Below are 18,864 nucleotides of genomic sequence, written 5' to 3'. Positions count from 1 at the left end.
ACACTGATGAATTATTTAGCAATTTCAAGCTTGTTACATTAATTTTGGTTAGTAAAATAAAGAAATCGTCTTTGATGAAAAGTTTTCATTTAAATGGGAAAGGTTTTTCATAAAATAGCAAAAAAAAACGAGACTAACTTAATGAGTCAAAGAGATTTTCAGATCATATATTTGTAATTTAAGCGTATTTAAACATCTAAGAGTAAGTATTTATAAACGATATATGCTCAATGAAAAAATTTTTGTAACCTTTAAAGTTTAAGAGTAAAAAAACAAATTTTCTAAATAGTCTAATTTTAGTGTAAATATTATTTATTAAAAAATGGATACAAAAAAGTAATTAAAATAGTTACATTTAAAAGCGGATGCTGCTTTTAAAAATTGTGTGGTATATGGCAATCTTTCACGAGCGGAAGCTGCCATTTCCATGACGTCATGGGCGGAGTTTAGTTGAAGATCGAATTCGGATTCGGTTGGCGGGCGCGGCCATCTTGGTGAATTAGTGACCTGGCGATTCGGATTTAGTTAGTGAAAAATCATTTGTCATCCACAATGTCGGAAAGGGAAGATAATGTGTATAAAGCTAAATTAGCTGAGCAGGCTGAGCGTTACGATGGTGAGTACATATTTTTGCTATATCTTTAATATTAGGACCTTAAAATCCTTCCAATTTTTTGCCGACAGTTGAAAGACGATTTGAAGAAAGAACTTCAGTTTTTACCATCGAATCGGGTCCAGAGGCGTCTGTTATCTCCTAAATAGGCCGAAAATATATATAATATATTTATTTAAATCGCTTTTCATGTTGTAAGCGGGTAAATCGATGGCATTCTCTAGGCTTGGTCAACGATCGATGCGTCATCCGCCGGTGGGATGGCCTTTACCTTACATTCTGTGATAAAACATGTTAAACATGTTGGAAATTGACAGGATAATCGTAATTGTTACTAGTAATTCAGTTTTAGCATGGCTGAAATATCGATTTCGAAATTTCTGTTGACATTTCTCTAGAAAATGATGGAAAAAATGTCCCTTCAAAGCCGTAGTTGTAAGAGTCGATCGATGTCGCAGAATTCATTCATGCATAGCCTACCTTGGCCAGAACGATCGGTTAGGTATCAGGAAAGTTCTAGACGCTAAGCTTTAGGGTAAAAGGTCAACTTTCGTCGGAGTATATTTTCTCCTATTGTTATAAATTCTCGGCTAGCTGTGAATTCTCTGTACTGCACATTCGCATCATTAGTTCTATAGTTTTCATTGTAAATGTTAGTTCTGACCAACTTTCACACATGACTTATTAAAAATGACAATGTAAGAGCGTGTCATGTAGGGCCCGTGAATCAATAAGTATGACGAATTTGTATAATGATTAGATATGAAAGTAATGCATTTGGTCTGTGGCATCAATTAATATATTAAATGTTAATTAATGACCATCACTTAAAGCTTTCTCTGAATAAATTTTGTTTGCTTAACATTAAATTAATATGGAAGAGATGGGTGGTACACACTTAGCTTTTATGACCAATTATGTTGGGAGAATTAAAATAATGAAAATGTTACAATATAGACGAATGAAATGGAAAAAGAATGACTAAGGTGTGAGCATTACTATTACATCATAAAGGTTGTTTCAGCATGAGAAAAACGGCATCATGTTAAGAGTTCAATAAATTTTCTTACAAATGAATAAGGCCACTGATTTATATAAGAAATGTATATAAAATACTTTTAGTTGTGATTTATTGTTTCTGTGACTAATACTAATATCGTGTGTTATAGAAATGGTTGAGGCTATGAAGAATGTGGCCTCCCGTAACATATCAGACAATGAACTGACGGTGGAGGAGAGAAACCTGCTGTCGGTGGCTTACAAGAATGTCATCGGAGCCCGCCGAGCCTCGTGGAGGATCATCTCCTCTATCGAACAGAAAGAAGAGACCAAAGTATGTCCAAAACTGTATTCATTTATCTCAGCAACTGCAAGCTTGAACTAGTATAAGAATAGAGAATTTATATGTGTCATTAAATGTGTGGATTTTATCCAAATTTTTATATAGTGGTATAGTTCACAGCTGCCAAGTTCATTACATTAACTTTGTGGCTCTGACTCATTAATAAGGTCAACACTTGGTTGTGTGAATCATACCGGCAGGACAATCTCTAGAACTTTCTTAATTCAGCACAAGGTCTGACAAACATGCAAGCATCATGTTATATTTTTGAGAGAATTTCAATTACAAAGAAAAATAAATAAATCAATCTAAAGATGCCTTTCTCGATATGCCAGCCAATGTGTGTATGTTGTGTGTGTTTCAGAATAATTATGTTCTGAACTGTTTAGAATACATATTGATCATCTCTAACATTATGTAAATTTTAATGGGCGCTAGCTTTATTCTTCACATGATAACACGAGTAGGATATATGAATGAAATTATTAGCCCAGGTAATAGTCAAAAATAGGAACGCCATTGCGGCGTTGGTGGGAGGGGGGGGGGGCGAAGGACACGCGGTAAGCAAACATAGGTGTGGTGACATAAATGCGATGCTGTGCAATTTATTGACGTGAACAGAGTCTGAGAGATAGTTTATTGTACATATATCCGTGTAAGCGTTTAAAATCTCTCAAACGATACATTCTTAATTGTAAGCAGAGTGATGCTCCAGAGGGATTAATGGTCTCTTTACGTCTAGCCGGGCTTTTCACAGATGCAAGTTTAGAAGTGGCCCTTGATGTAAGATTTTAACATTGAAGAGTCATTTTGTTAAAAGCGCCGAATACTTGAGTATTATAAAAAATATATACGAGCGGCCTTCCGTGGAATGCATCTTGTATGAACATTATAACGATTGGAAGCTGATAGTGGCTACTGTTGTTACGTGACGTGACTCAGATTTCACGTCACCTCTTGAATATCGCAGCCTGACGCAGGCTCACTTCATTAGCGCAGCGCCTTTGATGTATGCATAGCCCTAGCCATTGGATTTGCGATGTAGATTTTGTTTTTTGTTAGGGGTTTGTATTAACTTTCCAATTCACAGTAGAACAATTGGAATATTTAAGACAGGGTTGGATCGAGGTCAGCGGGGATTCAGGGTTCCCGCGGGTGTGCTCCTCTTTACATATTGATCAAGTCATTACGCTTCAATGCCGCTATCTGCCGCTCGCACCTCACTCTACCCTAAAAGCGGTTGCTTAAGTTGATGTAAAATAATAACCTTATATATGTATTACAAGATCACTTGTAGAAGATACAATGATATTTAAATTGCCTAATGATTGTTACAATAACGGATACGTTTACGAAGAAGTAAATATCGAGATTAATCTACAAATGGAATATAAAATATTAAAAGGTTTGAGCTAAAAAAAATTGTCAGTTTTAAAACATTAAAATGTCGCATATATAATGTTCGTATATGAAAAGGTTAGCAGTCGCTGTGTATATAAACGGCGGGTACGCGTACTAAGTGTGCTGGCTACAGAGATGGACAGGTTCCCGGAGCACGTGCCGCGATCGATACTAACGTGTCGCCGCAGACGGGGTCGGGAGAATGGGTGTAATACGTTAACGTGCATTGAAGTACATACGCGAATATTACAGTATCAAACAAATAAATGTCTAAAATGTATGAACAGAGATACATTTAATTGATTAATAAAATTATCACTCAAATTATATGTAGTCAAATTTTTGCACTTATTTCATTGCTAATAAACCTTTGGTATTTTATATTTCAATCAACGTACCTATTAATCCGATATACGTATCACGGGAGTGTAGAAAAATTTATGGTCGCCATCTTGTGGCGTCCGCCATTTTGAGATTATTGTAAAACTTTGAATATACCGCATTACTCTGAGCGAATACATATAACAAACATTGCGAAGTGGGTCAAATAAAATTTTATATTGACATTGAAAGTTAACAATGATAAGTCACTGTGAGGTCTCATATCAGAAATGTTTTGGAGCTATTTATATAGTTGCATACACAGTAGAATTGTTGTTGACGACAACGACTCCGCTTGTATATTTTAAATTGTGTGATAATAAGTAAGCTTTAGGTTGATATAGCATGGTATATTAATGTTGAATATATTATGGTTACTAACTAGCTTCGTATCGGTAACTGATCACAACTGGATCTCCATACATTTAATAAATGATGTTTATTTCTCATCAGTCACCGCTAATCACATGCAAACCAGTTATAAAAATCTTGCAAGAGCGACAGAAATTTATTGAATCATGTGCCGTCACTGCTGAAGCGTACTCTGTGTGTATGACGATGTATTAAGGTGTTGTATCGATTGTAAGGGCGCGGAGGACAAGCTGAGCATGATCCGCGCCTACCGCAGCCAGGTGGAGAAGGAGCTCCGCGACATCTGCTCCGACATCCTCGGCGTGCTGGACAAACATCTCATACCGGCCTCGCAGACCGGCGAGTCGAAGGTCTTCTACTACAAAATGAAGGTGAGTCATTTACGTACACACGCACATACCCACACACACATACATACATACATAACCACACACGCACATACATATATTGACAATGACACAAACACACCTTGACACTAGGACGACCAGACGGAAGACTGATATAGACCGGCCATTTGAAGAAAAAATATAATTAAATATTTATAAATCCGAGTTGAAAATAAATTTATACTTCAGTTATTTTTGTATGTCAAGTGTTAGCGAGGAAATGTATTTTAAAATAAACCTGCCCTTTGCCGATATCGTGACGTCACACTACAACACCAGCTTAGCTTGAACCCATCTTTACTTGAGAGTTGATTTAAAATATTTTATATATATAGATATATATATATATATGTCGGTGGTATGAAAACGATTCCATCTCGTTATCAACTTACATATATCAGAATACTGAAGAACACGTTTTGTTCAAAGAAGAAAGGGAACTCTTAATGTATAGGTTATTTTAACATGTGAATAGTGATCATATTATGTGCGTGCGTAATATCATTGTAATTCCGTCCACAAGGCTACTGCGTTGACACAAGTTGAACTCTGTATAAGCAGAGCCAGCGTTTGACGTGAAACGAAATCTCTGTCTGTTTGTATTTATTTGCTTCTGTTTATATGATTCAACACCAAAATGAAATCTGTAATAGCTTTTGCCTCGGCGTCTTTGGAGGCGTGAGATGACGGATATTGCATGACGCCCGTTCAAAGAGAGATGGTGATTATTTTTATTCGTTCTCTCCATAGAAAAAAATGTTCGCTGATTTAATAAGGAAATAAATTGGTCGAGGAATCGAATGAAGGCACGTCACTGCTATGAAATTACGTTTAGGTTTCAATAACTTGCAACGGTCGGAGTGGGGTTTGTGTTGTTGGCTTTTGATGTGAAAGAAAAGATTGTATTTTGTTTGCTTATGAATAAAATTCGGAAAAATTTAAGACTACTTTTCTTATTTAATACAATTTTAAACGTGAATTCTTGTATAAAATTGTTGGTTGTCAAGAAATTGTTATTTTTAAGAGCTATAAATAATGAGATAGGCTATCGCCCAGCTCTCGTTTAGTACTTGATTCTAAAAATTTTATTTCTTAGTTACTGTATTTGGACGTTATTAGTACATCTATAGAAAGAGTGGTATGTTTGAATCGAAGTGTCCGAAAAAATATACGAAAATGGATTTAAAATAAAAGATTAAGTTATTTATAGCAAATTTTTAATTCATGAATATTCTATGATTTTCTAACCAACTATAGGAATTCGTTCATAAATGAACGAGTCCATGGCAGAAACCTCAGTAAAAAACCATGACTTGACAGTAAAAAAATCACTAAAAGTTGCTCAGAGAAGCTATTTTAGTTTAGACGCCGTCCGAAAAAAAAGTATGCAGTGGACCGTTAGCCATCATGACTGGATGAAAGAAGCAGAAAAAATATATTTAAACAGATGAAATATTTTATTAAAGTTAAGAGATGCCAGTCTGGCTTGGTGTATATATATATATTTTGATCTCGCTATGTTTGCACTGGTGAGGAATAAAATAGTGCAATTGTGTTAGTTACAGACTCGAATTGAATTCGACGTGATAGGTATTGGACAGGGCGGTAATTTTCCCAAACATATATTCAGGTAAAGCGGGGCTTATTAATTTAAGCTAAATATAGCATAGGCTACCCGAAGCCTGCACATCAATCTAGACGGTGCTCCCGGGGGTGAGCTGGGTGGAAGTTGATTGATAACAAACAAGAGGGCTTCTCGAGAAATAATGTTTAATACGGTGCAATAGAAAATTTATAGCTCGAAATATCAAGGCGGAAACGTTTGGATCTAAATGTATTGAAATACTTAAAGGTATTTTTTTAATTATTATGGCCACATTAAAAAATTCGTTTCGCTTTGTTGAAATTCGTTTTAATTTTAAATCTTGGTCTTAATGTATCCAAACACACGTATTATGTACATACATTAAAGTGAATACACTTTTTTTTCGATTAAATATTCTGTTTCTATATTTTATGGTTCTTGTATTGTGATGCGCGACATGTCTGATATATTGGGCGGGGTTTTGTACTGTGACGTCACGAGCTGGTTACGTGACCATTTTTAGTATGTCAAATAATTAGAAATGGCCAAATAAACTATACCAAGCGAGCATTTTTTAATTCAAGCAGCTTTTTCAGTCACTGCAAAACAATCTAAATGTGTTTGGGGCAGGATATCCGTCTTTTTGAATTTTCTATAAATACATAATAAACGTACGTCACACAACTCGCCTACAAGGATAACTTTTTCCATTCCAACTCTGTAATTGGAAAACTTTTTTCACGTATACATTACAAATGTTATCAAGATAAGTCGTATATGTCGGCTGTATTACGAGTCATGCTCGCCACTCACACATGATGGGATTATCTTCTACGCCGTGTAATTTAAACGTCTCTATCCTTAGTCTCGTCCCACGCTCATCGAATCTTATGAATGGGAATATGTGTAATATTAACTAGAATAAAAACCGACATACCTACAAAGGGAGATCTTGAAGGATTATTTACTACCTTTCCGTAAAAAAAAAATATCTATTCGCTAGAGATGATGAGTTTGATGTGAAATTTATGAGTAATCATAAGCCAATTATTGGTCTAAAGAATAATAGCTATTTATCTGTCAGTGGTTAATATATTCAGGAGAAATGTGGGTATGTGAAACGGTATGTGGTATAGCGGTAACACTAATAAGGAATGTTAGTTTGGCGAGGTGACTCAGAACAGTGAGTGACGGACTCAACCTTAAAATACATGGGCTGTACTGTTCAGGAGTTGTGTGTGTACTGCTGAAAATGTGTATGTATATATGTCACATGCGGGACTATAGCCGGGACGATAGTAAATATTATATGAAACACGTATGTTATCAAACAGTGATATCAGCTTATCTGTTATCCGATAGTCTGTTGGTGTTAAAGTCGATTATATCTCGTTACTATAGCCCCCTATCAGTGACGCAGGCTACTCGGAATGAGAATCTTATTTAGTACAGTGTACATAATACTCGATAGCAAATATTTGATGACGTATTTCCTTTGCCCTAACATCTTTGTATAGTTTCGTAATCCTCAATACAAATCCACACCTCAAATGTATTGTAAGAGTGCTGTATTTTATTGTCCGGCTGAAACGCGTGTTACTTAGAAGTTTAGACCCAAAATATACATATATTTTGGTTGTTCACTAGTACCCTCCCGCGACTCCACTCGAATGTATATTTCGGTTATCTGTTTCTGATATGTAAACTTTTGGGCATCCTTTACTGATATTTTTTTTTTACTGGTTCTTATCGATCGTAGGTAGTTTATTTTCAAGGACATTAACGACCAAGTCCTACCGATTCCAATCATTTATTAAGAAATCTGTTCTAGAACCAACTACTAAGTAATATCAATAGTAAAATGGGAAGGATTTTTGTCAGTAGTTATAAAACTGTTTTTTTTCCTATGTTTTTCCTCTACAATCAAACTAAAAACTATTTTTCAATTGCCACAGCAGATGTTCTCGGTCACACGGACTAACCAGATTTTAAATCGAATAGAAACGGAAAATTGCTTTTCAGTCTATACCGTTTATTATTTGTTGGAGATGGAAAAAAATATTGAGATATTTTTTGTGTAGGAAGCATTTGTAAAGGTTGATTGCAAAGATCAATATAACATAATTAACAGTCGGGGTTTAAAACATAAGTATATATATATATATACACATTATTATAAGGGATGTGCATTAAAGTAACAAAATAGCCGAGATGCGGCTGGGGTCACAACTGACGTGAAAGATTTATATAAAATTATACATAAATTACAATTTTTATATAAATAACATGTTAAAGTCCACCTCAATATACTGAAAGCTCATTATAATCGACAACTGTTTGATCCGAGATACGTGTTATCATTATGAATACAAGTAGAAAGTTAAACGCAGCTTTAGAATCTGGTTTCCGTTCTGCAATTAACTGCATCGCCAGTTTGATTGCCGATTGTCACATCTACATTGCAGTCGATCGGTTCGGTTGGGCCTTTTATATAACGACGTCTAGACTCTAGAAAATAGCTATTAGACGATTTCTATCTGGTTGCTGGCCAGAATGTACATGAAACCCGCTTGTGCAACGTGGCTTGGCTGACTCAATTGCAGATAATATTTTTATATCAATAATTTGAATCGTCTGACGTCTAAGAGAGTATACTCTAGAAACAAACTTGTCATATCTAGAGGTACTCGCTCTGTGTAAGAGCACTGTAAATTTTACTTTGTAAGAAAGTATATTACAATGTTAGCAATATTCATAAAATGTAATTTATGATTTTAATAATTTCATGAACTTGGAACACTACAAAAAACGGCAATGTTGTCAGACTCACCACCACGTCTAGTTTAAGAGTAAACCTTAGATGTTTTTAATTCCACTGTAAGATGTAAGTAATCTATATATATAGAATAGTTGTGCCGTTCAGAGTTTCATCTACATAGGAAGAACCAGTGACGTGTCGTTCACGTTATGTCGGAACAGACGTTCTAGCCATTGTTGTATATGTCTTTCTGGCGTCACAATGAACACTTGTAGAGAAAACAAGGACATGCACATAAAGGCTATGTATGCAACGCTATATACATGAAAATATAAATAAGATTAAATTCGTTTCCTGCCAGAATGTTTTATGTTATTTGTCTCTTAGGGTCATCGTCCCCAAGTTATCTTGTTCTGGACGAGACTGATTTGAATAACCCCCGAGGGAGGTTGGGCTGCCTGGTGCTGAGATGGAGAGAACGTCTCGGACATAACTCTATTTAGTATTTTTATGTGCTCTGCGGGCACATTTTTTTAAGTTCCAACTTGTTTCGAATCCTTATGCCCCCGATTTAACGGTGGAGTATAATAATTCCTCCAAAGGCATCATTTCTTTTAAAACTTGATATAAAAAGTACTCGCTATTCGTTGAACACAAGTCTTTTTTGGAGCCGCTGTAAAATATTTCTGAATATTTTTTCTTATTATAAAACTGGTGAGGGCACATCCTTTTTAATTCACGATAACTGAAATGGCGACATTTCTGCATGAATCGTTGTTGCTAACTTAGTCGGTTAACGACCCCTGAGCTAGTTTGAAGTCGAATGATGTGTGCAAATGGACATCGTTCATGCTACCCACTGCGATGCGCTTTTTATATAATTTATACATTAATTAAATGTTTTTGAAATATTCATACTTATTTGGAAGGGTAGTGATGAATTTGTATTGTATCGAAGGTCCGAGAGAGGGGATATGTGTCCCTCTATGAAATGTCGCCTGAATAGACCTGAATAGACGAATTGATTCTATAAAGTGAAGAAGAAAATCGGAAATAAATGCGCTGAATACGTATATGGCAAAACACGAAAATTAACATGAAATAGCGACTGAAATAATTGTGTAGGCAATGAAACTCCTATTGTCCGATATACCTATAACATAAATAACTCCTTTACGAATCGTAAATACATGTTCAATGTATATTATATTAAATGTAAACGTTTTAATAATACGAACGTTTGTTTTAGTCGAATGTGTTATATATACATGTAACATGTTATGGGAAGATTCGTCTGAGACACGGCACCTGGTACCGGTCGTTGAAATTTTTATGTAATACATTAAAAATATAAGTTTGGTGACTATAATACACAAAAAAAATATAAAAAAAAAATTTAGGGTAATTCACACTCGTAACACGGACGGACGTTTTCCAGATTATACAGAGCATTAACATGTAGAAGAAAAATCTGAAGTTACCTTACCAGTAAGGCACTATGATGCCATTAACTTATAATTTAAAAAAATTAAACATGACAGTGGAGTCTGCAGAGATAATATGATAGTTAATGAGACCGGCGAAGTGCCACCCAGTTGTGTCCCAGGCGGTGGTTGTACATTACGTGACGATAAAATATAATGTGCCTTCCGTTAAAGAATGAAACTCGGCGATCGATATACGAGAGGGAAAACGACTCAGGATTTACTACGAACGTTCGTTGCTGTTGCACTTTAGAATTAATACTGGGAAAAAACTGTTATACACGCAGTAAATAAACCTAAAGAGTTTGAATTGAATCCATTCATTGCAGCATTCAATATAGAAATGAGAGCTCTAACCAGATAAAACTCCGAAGAAAATCTAATTACTTAATCCCTACCGCATCTCGACTCTTAGTATTCTCTTGGTTACGTAAGCTCTAACAATTTTCCATGTGTGCTATCAATTTGAACGATATATCGTGTATATAATGTATGAAGAGTAAGCAAGTTGTATACAATAATTATGATAATAGTAGTTTGTGACCGCGCCCTTGTTGTATCCGTACCGTCGGTATGACGTCAGGCCGTAGTGTAGTAGGGGGTGTACTCGGCGCCCCCGACGCCCCCACACTCCATACCCCACACCCCAGCCGTACCTCGAATGTAGGATAATCAATACGGTTGAAGGAGAGCGTGTAGCCCGCAGCCGCCGTCGTCGTTATATAACGAGGGTGTCCGACTTCATAAAATACAACTCCCGCCCCACGCCACACCACTTACTATATTGGAGATATTCCAACATTACAAACACGCTCGTGCATGTATAGTAGTAGTAGTAAGGGGGTATTTGGGGGCGACCCGTATCGACTAGTCTCGCACCAATTTAAACATTATCATTGAATCTAGTCTTACGACACAACATATATGAATTGAATACTTGTAATTATTAAATGATGATGTTGCATAATATATCCCCATATAAGGAATGCGTAAAGTAATCCACTTGTCTCCGTAATGACTTTACCTGCCGAAGTTCCTAACAGACGATTCTTTATTTTCATTATTCCTGTCGACTCCGCTCTGAACCACTTCAATGACAACTTGGCATCGGAAAAAGCCTTTCCATGCTCACATTACCACATTTTTTTTCTCTTATAAATGACGAACGTATTAAGTTAGTTGTGTTATTGCGTTTGTCATTATAGTTGGTTGGTTGTGTGTGTTGTGTTAACTTTACTGATGTCGCATAAATGTTATTAACTATTTTATTATGTGATTATTCACCGACTCGAGACGGAACGCGATATATCTGATCATGCAGATTCAAAACCGGCTCGTGTCGATGAATTTTCTATCTGAATTACCAAACGAGTATTAGCCACAACAATGATTAAATGTTTAAAAATAATATTTAAACTGTGTGTTTATATAATTATAAGTGAGAGCGTATCGTTTTCCAGGGTGACTATCACCGATATCTGGCGGAGTTCGCGACGGGCAACGACCGCAAGGAGGCGGCGGAGAACTCGCTGGTCGCGTACAAGGCGGCCTCCGACATCGCCATGACGGAGCTGCCTCCCACACATCCCATACGACTCGGACTAGCGCTCAACTTCTCGGTAAAAATAACTGATCTGATCCACACACGATCTACTGGGACATTTAGCGTGCAAGGAACACGTACAGGATGTGCGGACGGGAATGTGTTGAAGGATATCATATATTATGTGTATAGTGTGGCATTTGTCATAGAAGACGTCGGCTTAAATTCTGTTATTACAAAGTATTATTTATTAATTATCAACTATTAATTTTAAATTCATCACAAAAATAGACATTTTTTCCTAACATGTTATAAAGGAAAGTATTTGCAGCAATTTCAATTCAAAATTTTGCTGTACCATTTGTTTGTTATATTTATATTTGTTTATCATATACATATATGATTGGTATAAATTCGAATATTCCGTAGATAACAATCCCTGTAGCTATCTTATATGAACAGATTCTTATTACATCGCTGTTATATTCAGCAATGTCTGTATTAATGCTTAGATGCCTTGCGAATTTCATGTTGGAACCTTTGATGAGAATAATTTTTTGTTCAAGGAAACCTTTTTTACACGAAGACTAAAAGCTAATTTGAGATATCAAAATTTCAAAGCCACAAATAGAAATAAAGTTTTAATTATATACTATCACGTTATAACGGAAACAATATTTTGTATATTGCTCTGTTGACATTGCAATGTTTTTCTTTTTGTCAAAAATAAAAAAATATATATCTAAAGCAAATGCAAACTCTAACAAATAGCGAAAGATGAAAATTATACTTCTAGTTTTGAAAAATTGGCAATAAAAACGTTTCGTGTGTAAGTTTTTGATAAAGTCCATCCCAGTATAAAGTATTGTTGTATGTTGGACGCGAACAAAGACAGTGAGTGATTGTTGCAGGTGTTCTACTACGAAATACTGAACAGCCCGGACCGCGCGTGCCGGCTGGCGAAGGCGGCCTTCGACGACGCCATCGCGGAGCTGGACACGCTCTCTGAGGAGAGCTACAAGGATTCTACGCTGATCATGCAGCTGCTGCGCGACAACCTGACGTTGTGGACGTCGGACATGCAGGGGGACGCCGAGCCCGACCAGGAGCCCAAGGAACCCGCGCAGGAGCCCGACGACCAGGACGTGTCGTAAGGCACGCGCCTGCGCACGGGAGCACACCGTCGACCCGACTCACCCGCCGCCCACCCGCTTTCGTCACGTGTCAAATCAACAGTGAGCCGTGTGCGTCCCCGCGATCATATGATAGTCTTCGATGTCTCGTGTTTCGATTACGACAAAAAAATATATTATATATATATATAACGTTAAGAGAGAGCACTTCGGTATCGCGTTCTATCTGTACGTTCTCTGATGTGTATGTATTCCGCGATGAGGGGGGCCGCTCGGCCGTCTCGCAACCGACCAACACCACCACAACAACCTCAACAACCACCACAACCCCAACCACCACAACCCCAACAACTACCACCCCAACAACCAACACAACACCAATCACATCAACAACAGCAACATCATCAAACAACAACAACGCCGCCGCCACTCTCCGACACGGGGATTGTAAATTTTCTAAGTATTTTGTACCGCGTGTAAAATGTATGTATTTTAATTCTGTCGTAGCACACGTCCGTGCCGACCTTACGTCGAGGCGTGTGTGACGTCACGTCGCACAAACCCAAAACACGTGTCCGGCGTCAACGTTGATTATTTAACTTATATATTTTAAAGGTTTCTCATCATTACATATTACACTACATTATTAGATGGTATGTTTATGTATGTATGTACGTACGTACGTAGAGCCGCTCGCGTCTCGTAGCCGAGCGACGGGTCAGCGTCGCGTCATTCGGAGTATTCGCACCGGATCGCTTTAATTACTTACGAGTATTGTGATAGAGATTTTTTTTTGTATATTTTAATTTATTTTTTATTTCGCACGTTTCTCGTATCGAAACACCCGTGTAGCGCTACATCTCTACCGGATATATCACATGCAGGACGAATGGTAGTACTGGAGTCGTGCTAGCTTTAAGGTTTACTCACTCGGGAAGATAGGCTCTCGGAGAGCGGCTCTCCGGGCGAGCTCCTCGACACATTCCACCTCGATACTTAGTGTATGGAGTGAATCTATCGGTCGGCTGTTCACACCGAGTGTTCCGTCATAGTGAGGCAGTGTGCAGCGTGCAGCGTGCAGTGTGCAGTGTGTGCAGCGAGCAGGTGCGTGCCCGAGTAAGATATTAGCGTTATTATTATTTGAATTCGTAACATTTCATATGACTCGTTTAAAATACTGATTCGAATCGGTCAGCATCAGCCCTAGCGTTATGCGATATTTGTTTATGTCCTACCATCTACATGGAAATTTATTGTAAATGACAGTGTAAATCTAATAATAAAATTCAAAAGTCCAAGTGTTGTTTCATTGGTATAACTCCTTTGTATATCTTTCTACCTACACGTTCTGTTTAGTTGGGTCACTCTGATTGTAAGAAATTGGATAGTTTATGAATTTGTATGCTTAGATAACTATTTATTTAGATTGTACTAGAGATTGTACTATAATGATGATGATGATGATGAAGTTAGTGTGTTTTAATAATTTTGTAATGTTCACCATATACCGTTAAACGTTTTATTGTTAAACACATGTACTACGCAGTATAGTTATGGCGTTTTGTAGCTTGTATATCCATAATTTTTTGAATTAACTACTGTATCTTATTAAATAAAGCCGTTTTGAAATTTAAATTATCTTTCTATGTTACAATAAAACGAGAATTTACACTGGTCGGGGATATGTAGCTGGTCTCTTCTGGGCGTCCCCTTTTCTAGGAAATACCTTATTCAGCTCCATGCTGAACCCTTGGATGTTTTTTAAAGCAATAATAAAATAGAGATTTATTGAAACTGAATATCGATTCACACTAAGATTCAGTCGTATTAAAAAAGTTTTGTCAAAATGGCACCCGAGAGTTGGAGAAAGAGTACATCTGAATGATCTCTTACTAGGAAACTCGATGTCACTCAGGGCAATGCTGGGAGTTTCACTGTGGTCGAATAGGAAATGAGAATGAAATACGTAAATCCAAACACACAACTCTGAGGGCTAATGAACATGTGTGATTATCGAGTGGACATGCAGTTAGAAGGAACAGTGGCCGACGGAGTCACTACGGAGCGTAGATGATGCGCTAGATAGAGGGACGTGCGACGCTTAGTCGTTTACCACAAGACACTTCATTATTTCAATTAATTGTCATGCATAAATCTTCGCATTTGCTATTAACTTAGGATTTTGAATGAAGAATGTTGAGAGTTTAAGTCAGGGTTCTAGTTATTGCATCTGGATCCTGGTGCCTCGGAGTTCAGAGAGGGCCGTTATCCGGCAGTAAGCGATTATTTCCAAACAATAAAATTGGTCACCATATCCTATTAAATTTAAAACTATAATGAGATAAGTGACATTATTGTGTTACTTGTAGAAGTTTTTGTTAGTGTTAGTAAAAAGTGAACACGACAAAGATACTTTTCTTATCAAAGTTCTCTCTGCCTATTACTATAGTGCATTGGTTGTATTTTATATATAAGTTTGTTGAAATATTTGCTTACGCTTTTCTGTAAATTTATTTGTCTCTATCTTGAAGCGAGTATGTATATATTTGTTTTGTATAAAAACGATATTGGCAAAATATTAAAAAACGTGAGTGTGATGAACCATAACAAAAAAAAACATATACACGTATTTAATCTGTCGTCATCGTCTAATTCCCGCCATCTTAACATTCAATTCGATCGTGTCGAAGTATATATGGACATAGTTTAATACTGCCCTTTTCGCCTTAAAAGATATTTTTAGTAGCTCCAACGGGACTTAACAAAGAACTTAAAACAAGACAGTGTTTGTCTTCATGGTTTTTCGAAGTGTCCTTTAGGTAATAATGTTAACGGATCAACTGTTTCTTTACGAAACTTGACAACCGGTCAAAGATAGCGTCTTGCTCGACAGTTTTGTGGTTTAAGTACAACTATTATTTTCGTTACTTCATTTCTCTTTAACTTTGTGGTTCTTAATTGACTATCACTTTTTAAATAAATAAATCTTCTCTCATTATAAAATATAATGACAGTGTGACGATGGAAACGTGAACTATCCACAGTCGTTCTATTTTACACATAGTACTCTCTTTTATAGTTTTTATACCTCGGGATAGTTTTCTTCTTTTTTTCATTATCTGTATTGGGGTTAAAAACGTCCTCGGTACTGTTATTTTTTTTTAATTCTATGGCTTCATTCGCATTGGAATAGTGGAATATCTTGCCAATGTCAACGTTTTTATTTATTGGTCCAATTATAATCTTGAGTACTGCCTGGAAAAAACACGTAGGGAATGGGTTTGTCAAATGGAATGAAGGCGGTTACTTACTTATTATTACTTTTTTTTTAAATATATATTTACCAGCACCAAGAACGAAAGAATATGTAAATAATAATCTTAACATCATAGTATATAGTAAATTATTAAGTGAACTACTAAAGTTTTAAGTTTTTAGATTTAATAAATTAACAAACAAAAACTAGAAAAAATTACTATAAAACAATATTAAAATATACACAGCGCTAATTGGAACATGCTGTTATTACAATACATTTCGATGAACTTGACTATGTTTATTATTTATCTGTGTGTCAAATAACCTTTCAAAGTCGATGGTTTTAGTATTTTGCTTTTTTTATTTTTTTTATTTATCTGTCATGCTGTCTCATAGATTCCTAATGAAAAAGTTGTTTTCTTATAATTTAACTTAATTCTTTCTCTTATATAAAAATAATAGTACCTATTGTTTATATACCATAATTTAATGTTAAGTAAATACAAAGTTTTCATTAGCAAAGCGTCGTTACCTCTTATTTTTTTTTTTGTATCCTTCAGATACTTACTATTCGATAGCAAAGGCAATAGGACAAGTATGTCCATAATTATGTATTACATACTTGCTATTCTCGAAAGTGTAACGAGTATAGAAAATAACGGTAAACAGGATCCCTTACAATGTTGTAGGAGAGAGGGCGGATGTGTTAAACACTCACATCATACGCAAATGCGTTCCTCAATTTCAAGACGTCATTAATTGGATAAAAACATATCTTCAAACAAAGGAGTGAGTTCATAAACATAGAACACATTTCGTCATTCAGTCACACTATGCACGTTACAAACGGACTACAAAAACTAAACCGGGACACAAAATAATGACAGCGCAATTAATAAAACTTTCAACGGTGACGTCGTTAGATATTATGATTGTGTGCGTTTTTTCTTTTCTTTTTACTAGATTTTTTCTTAATAATAATATTGTTCGTTACGTAATAACGAATCAAATCGATCAGTGCAGATTTCTCCAATGGGTTCAGCGGTTAATGTTCTGTATTATACCATAAAGCGGTTTTAAACTTACCAATAATTATACATAATAATCATTAATAGAATGGTGATGTACATAAAAGTTATTGAAGAAAAAGATTGATTTTAGAAATAGTGCTATGTAATCTTTTGATTTTGTACGATTATGATCGTTTAGGGTAAAAAAAAATCATTTATCTATTTTATATTTTTATCGTTGTGCTAATAAAAGACCGATTACATTGTCTTCCTTAAACCAAGATAGTAATTATACCGTAATTATTCCAGTGTGTTTTACTAAGAATTATACTTTTTAAACATCACTAAAATTAAACCTGGAGCATTTTTTATCAATCCCTAATTGTTTTTTGAAATGCAGATAGTGTGTCGCACCACCAAAAACATATAACAATAATGAGCCAAAAACAAAATGATCAGTAACCGCTTGTATTGTAGAGCGCTATCTTTTGCACTTTCTTGGGCATTTTATTAGGCTTAGTAAAAGTTTGTGAGTGTAGGGAGTATGTTTTTTCTATTGTGTGTTCTCTACCTCATCCGCAAAGAACTTAATGTTTTTTATTATTTTTTGTAACCCCTTAATGCGTTGAGGTTCCTTTTTACTTTATGTTTTGAGTCTTTATTTAAATTTCACTTAAAGTTTTAAATTTTTTTTGTATCGTCTCTAATAAATGTGAGTCTGCCTCTATAAAGTTGCGAGTATTTTAATATTTCCTCATATTTCTTAACACCAAGGTACCAAATTTTTCATTATTTTTCAAATCTCTTTTAAGAAAATTAGAGTAAATATATATTTTTAAATTTTAAGTTTCAAAACAATATTATTACAAACCTCTAATGCGAGAAACAATGAATAGTTATGTGCCCATTTTTGCATGTTGAATATTTTGAATTTAAAAAAAAAAGTATATATAATTCAGCTTTATCAGCTCGACTATAAAATCGTATTAGGATTCGATTTAATTATTTTTGTCATTGTATATCTAGCATACTACTTCAACCATCGTCTCAAACTTTTTTTGTACAAAATTTCTTACAAACTGGCCAGTTATATAATCTATGTACAGAGAATATATTAGAAAAACCGTAATTAAAAAAAAAGTAAACAAAGAGGTTTAACAATAACTTGAAATTTGTCGATTAATTTATATATTGATTAAACCTGGTTTGTTAATAAATGAAAAGAAAATAAAATAAATCTTTTAATAATTATATATCACTGAGAGCTTGAATGAATAATTCATACTAAAATTGCTTGCAAATTAGCAATATGAGAGCTAGGGCGTGAAATTGGCTCAGATCAATAAGAACTTATAAAGGGTGATATAGTTGTTACGGATAATGTTGCTAGTGATAAAATACAGTTCATGTTTCATATTTTATATACCTAGAGATGGAAGCTGCATGAAATATGTAATATGGAATAACACGAATATAATGTGCTAAATATATATGTTGTTTATATGTATTTCATTGATGTGTATATATTTTTTTTATTATAATATAAAAAATCTATTTTACATATAAACCCATCCGAAGCTAATGCGAATAATAGTACG

General features: G+C 35.4%; 1 protein-coding gene across 1 annotated transcript; it reads left to right on the top strand.

Moving 5' to 3' along the window:
- Positions 1–430: 430 nt before the first annotated feature.
- On the top strand, positions 431–14,296 carry LOC116777128 (14-3-3 protein epsilon). The gene is made up of 5 exons (XM_032670507.2): positions 431–616; positions 1,783–1,946; positions 4,325–4,480; positions 11,783–11,941; positions 12,777–14,296. Exons 1-5 carry the CDS (start codon positions 553–555, stop codon positions 13,017–13,019), a joined length of 786 nt encoding a protein of 261 aa, XP_032526398.1. The 5' UTR covers positions 431–552; the 3' UTR covers positions 13,020–14,296.
- Positions 14,297–18,864: the final 4,568 nt, after the last annotated feature.

This window comes from Danaus plexippus, chromosome Z, assembly GCF_018135715.1.
Source record: "Danaus plexippus chromosome Z, MEX_DaPlex, whole genome shotgun sequence".
Lineage (NCBI taxonomy): Eukaryota > Metazoa > Arthropoda > Insecta > Lepidoptera > Nymphalidae > Danaus > Danaus plexippus.
This window is presented reverse-complemented; position numbering and strand designations above follow the sequence as displayed.

Bases quoted from the DNA above. Each gene is read 5' to 3' on its own strand.
- LOC116777128 (XM_032670507.2), top strand. From the start codon at position 553: ATGTCGGAAAGGGAAGATAATGTGTATAAAGCTAAATTAGCTGAGCAG. The intron at 617-1,782 runs GTGAGTACATAT...CGTGTGTTATAG, and splicing joins GCAGGCTGAGCGTTACGATG to AAATGGTTGAGGCTATGAAG. The intron at 11,942-12,776 runs GTAAAAATAACT...TGATTGTTGCAG, and splicing joins GACTAGCGCTCAACTTCTCG to GTGTTCTACTACGAAATACT.